Consider the following 3,609-nt stretch of genomic DNA (forward strand, 5'->3'; position numbering starts at 1 on the left):
TGCTGAATTGCTTTTCAAGGAATGGATGGGAAACAGGAATGAGCACCCAGGTATTCCTTGGGCTGGGATGAGCCTCTGTAAAATTCCCATCCCAGGGGAAATTTGGGACCAGATTTGGGTTGGTTTGGGGTTTTAAATGGAAAAACTCCCATTTTTTTTCCCGTTCTTTTTAATCCTCGGGAATTACTCATGGGGGATTTCTTAGGAATTAGACACTTCCATCCCAAATCCATTTAAAAAAATGGGAAAATTCAAAAGTGGTTGGAATTTCTGTGCCTATTTTTCCATATATTCCATGTATATTTCCCATATTCCATATACTTTTTTCCACATGTTTTTCCATATATTTTCATGTCTATTCATTACTTTTCCATAAATTTTCCATGTGTATTTACTATTTTCCCATCTATTTTTCTTAGATATTTCCTCATATATTTCCCACAGTATTCCTTAAATTTCCCCTCTTTTCCAGTGGAATCGAGATAATTAAAAAGGATTTTTTTTCCCTTCCCCGAGTTTTGGGGAGTTTTGGACCTACACAATTCCCATTTTCCCAGAATTTCCCTTCCAGACCAGCAAACCTTCGCAAGAAGGAATTTCTGGAAAACGGGATTTTATTCCCTTCAGCATCAAAACATAAAAAAAAAAAAATAATAAAAACTAAACAAAATAAAACCAAACCGAAAACTCATGGAAATAATCCTGAAAAATCCCAGCGGACAAAGGAAGAGTTGCCTCCCAGACTTCCCAGATATTCCAAGGGGGACAAAAAACAAGAACAAATTCCTAAATTTTAGGGCAAATTTGTAAATTTTGACCAATTTTGACCCAATTTTGACCAAATTTTGACCAATAAGGGCTGAGCTGTTCCAAGAATCCACTACAGGAGCTTTCCCACCAGGATACCTTCCCATTGGAATCCTTGGGCTGGAGGTCGAAGGCGCGGATGATGTAAACCCGGACCAGACATTCCTGGAGTCCCCTGGCCGGGAGCTGCTGGAATTGCCGGGGAGGCACCGGAACGCGCGGATCGTCGGGAAGAGGGTAAATCCTGAAGGAACCCTGGGAAGGACACGGGAATTCAGGGAAGAACAGGTGGAGATGGGAGCAGGCTTGGAATGACCGGAATGAATCATGGAATACTTTGGGTGGGAAGGGAGCTGAAGGCTCATCCCATTCCATGGGCAGGGACACATTCCCTGATCCTGGGCGGATCCGAGTCCATCCCAGCCTGGTCTTGGGCACTGCCAGGGATCCAGGGGCAGCCCCAGCAAATCTGGGAATTCCAGCCCAGCCAGGAATTCCTTGCCAAGATGCCAGCCCAATCTCCCCTTTCCCAGTGGGAGCCATTCCCTGGCTCCTGTCCCTGCAGGCCTTGTCCCCAGTCCCTCTCCAGCTCTCCTGGAGCCCCTCCAGGCACTCTGAGCATTCCCTGGAATTTTCCCTTCTCCAGAGGAACATTCCCAGCTCTGCCAGCCTGGCTCTAGAGCAGAGCGGCTCCAGAATCCTGGAATGGGCTGGGTTGGAAGGAACCTTAAATCCCATCCCATTCCCACCCCATCCACAGGCAGGGACACCTCCCACTGTCCCAGGCTGCTCCAAGCCCCTTCCAAGCAGCCCTGGCCACTTCCATGGATGAGGATTCCACAGCTCCCACAATTCCCGGGCTCAAGGAAGGATTTGGGCTGAAAAGGACTTTAAAGATCCCACAATTCCCACCCCCAGGGGCACGATCCGTGGGGAGAGGGCCCATCCCACCTTGAACTCCCCCACCACCGAGGGGTCGTCGCTGGAATCCTGGGATCTCCCCCGGAACAGTTTGAAGGTGTGGCAGAAGTCGGAGAGATGCTCAAATTCCTCAACGTTTTCCAGCTCCGTCTCATAGACCTGAGGAGGAAAAGATGGATCGCGGGAAAAAAATTCCAACCAAATTCCTCAGTCCTGGGAAAATTCATCCCATGGGAAAAAATTTCTGGGAATTTTCACCCTTATTTCCCCCTGGGGCAGTGAGAAGAGGAGAATTTGGGAATCCCACAATAAATTCCAGCCCATCCCACGGACCCAGACAAAGCCAAGGTCTCCTGGTGGGTTTTTCATGGATAGAGATCTTCCAGCTGGGAATATTTTCCTTAAAACCAAGGAAAACCTTCCCTATTTGGGAGTTTGTGTTAAATTAAGCATTTCTTGTGCCTTAATCTCCCTCTTCCCTGAGAAATCCCTGATTTTCCTCATTCCCAAACCTTTCCCAGGGTGGCAGTTCCCCACCCCCTCCGCCACTTCCCAAGGGAAAATTTCTGGATGTTTCCCAAAAGTTTTCCAAAGGAAACGGAATTTTCCACACCTGAGGAAAATGTTTCGGTTTTTTTGAACCCGGATGGGAAAAAAAGCCAAAACTCCCAAAGAAATCATGGAGAGTGGAATTCCAAGGATCCACACCCAACAGAAGTCACTCACCTTCAAGGTGTCAAATCCCTTTTCCAAGTAATATCCACATTTTTCCCTCTCTCCCGTGGAAGCGTAAAATTTGCTCCACCAGTCGATGAATTCCTCCTCCTGCAGCCAGAGATCCCAAAGTTGCTCATTTTCCACCCAAAAAAAAAAAAAAAAATCCCCGGAAAACAGCAGCAGCTCCCCGATTTGGGAAGTGAACCCTGCATCAGCTCCATCCCTGATTTCCAGGGTTTTTTTGGGATGCTCCCAGCCCAAATCTGGGTGTTACAGCCACTGTGGATATTCCCAAGATGATTATTCCTCATCAGGAAATGAGGTAGAGATCTAAGAAGAATATTCCAAGAATTTGGAGCATTTTTAGGGAATTTTTGGCCACTCCGAGGGTGGTTTTCCCAGGATTTCCATGCAGGGAATAAACCAATTTAATTCCAGTGTTAACAGCTTGAAATGCCCCAATTTTAGGCTTTCCCTGGAAATTTTTGGGATTTTGGAGACAGGGATTGACTTCCTGGTTGTATCCCAGCACCTCCCAACCTCCCCATCCCAACAAAACCTGCAGATAAATGAACAAATCCATACAATTCCCATCTTTCCATTAAAACCCAGCGGTGCTCAGGTCTCCGGAACGACGCAACCCTTGGATGAAAAAAACTGGGAAAATCCCACAAAACCTCAGCTCTCACCAACTCCCACTGCCTCATTCCCAGTGCAAACCATTCCAGGAGGAAAAACGGACCGCGTGGTCTCAATATTCCACGGATTTTACAGGAATCCCATTTCTGAGATCGCTTTGCCACCAATCCGTGGAAAATTCCTGGAAAATCCTGGTGTCTCCTTTAGCAGAATTCCAGCTCGGTGACCTCACAGAGAATTCCAAATGGAGCTTTATTGGATTTATATTTGAAGCTAACAGCATGGGATTTAATGGATAGACATTGGATTTAATTGGAATATTCTGGACATTCACTCAGAGGCTTCTGCCACCTTTTATTTGTGGGGGGGGAAAAATCCCAATTTTCCCTTCGCCACTTCCCATTTTATTGTTTCAAGGGCTCCATTTGGACATCCTGACATTCCACAGGTATTGGGATAAAAGGAAAACGCTTGGATTCATCCCAGGACTTACCCACGGGATCCTCTGCAGCCCCAAGGGAAAGA

General features: G+C 46.7%; 1 protein-coding gene across 1 annotated transcript in view; it reads right to left on the reverse strand.

The window, feature by feature from the left end:
- The window catches only part of DYSF (dysferlin), an 81,886-nt gene that overhangs the window by 24,388 nt on the left and 53,889 nt on the right, over positions 1-3,609 (reverse strand). Inside the window, exons 40-42 of the mRNA XM_031065169.1 lie at positions 2,455-2,553; positions 1,759-1,887; positions 907-1,062 (exon numbers count right to left, since the gene is read on the reverse strand). Of these exons, the coding sequence (XP_030921029.1) occupies positions 907-1,062; positions 1,759-1,887; positions 2,455-2,553 (384 nt within the window). The remainder of the gene's footprint in view (positions 1-906; positions 1,063-1,758; positions 1,888-2,454; positions 2,554-3,609) is intronic.

This window comes from Geospiza fortis, unplaced genomic scaffold (genome assembly GCF_000277835.1).
Source record: "Geospiza fortis unplaced genomic scaffold, GeoFor_1.0 scaffold1004, whole genome shotgun sequence".
NCBI classification, from domain to species: Eukaryota; Metazoa; Chordata; class Aves; order Passeriformes; family Thraupidae; genus Geospiza; species Geospiza fortis.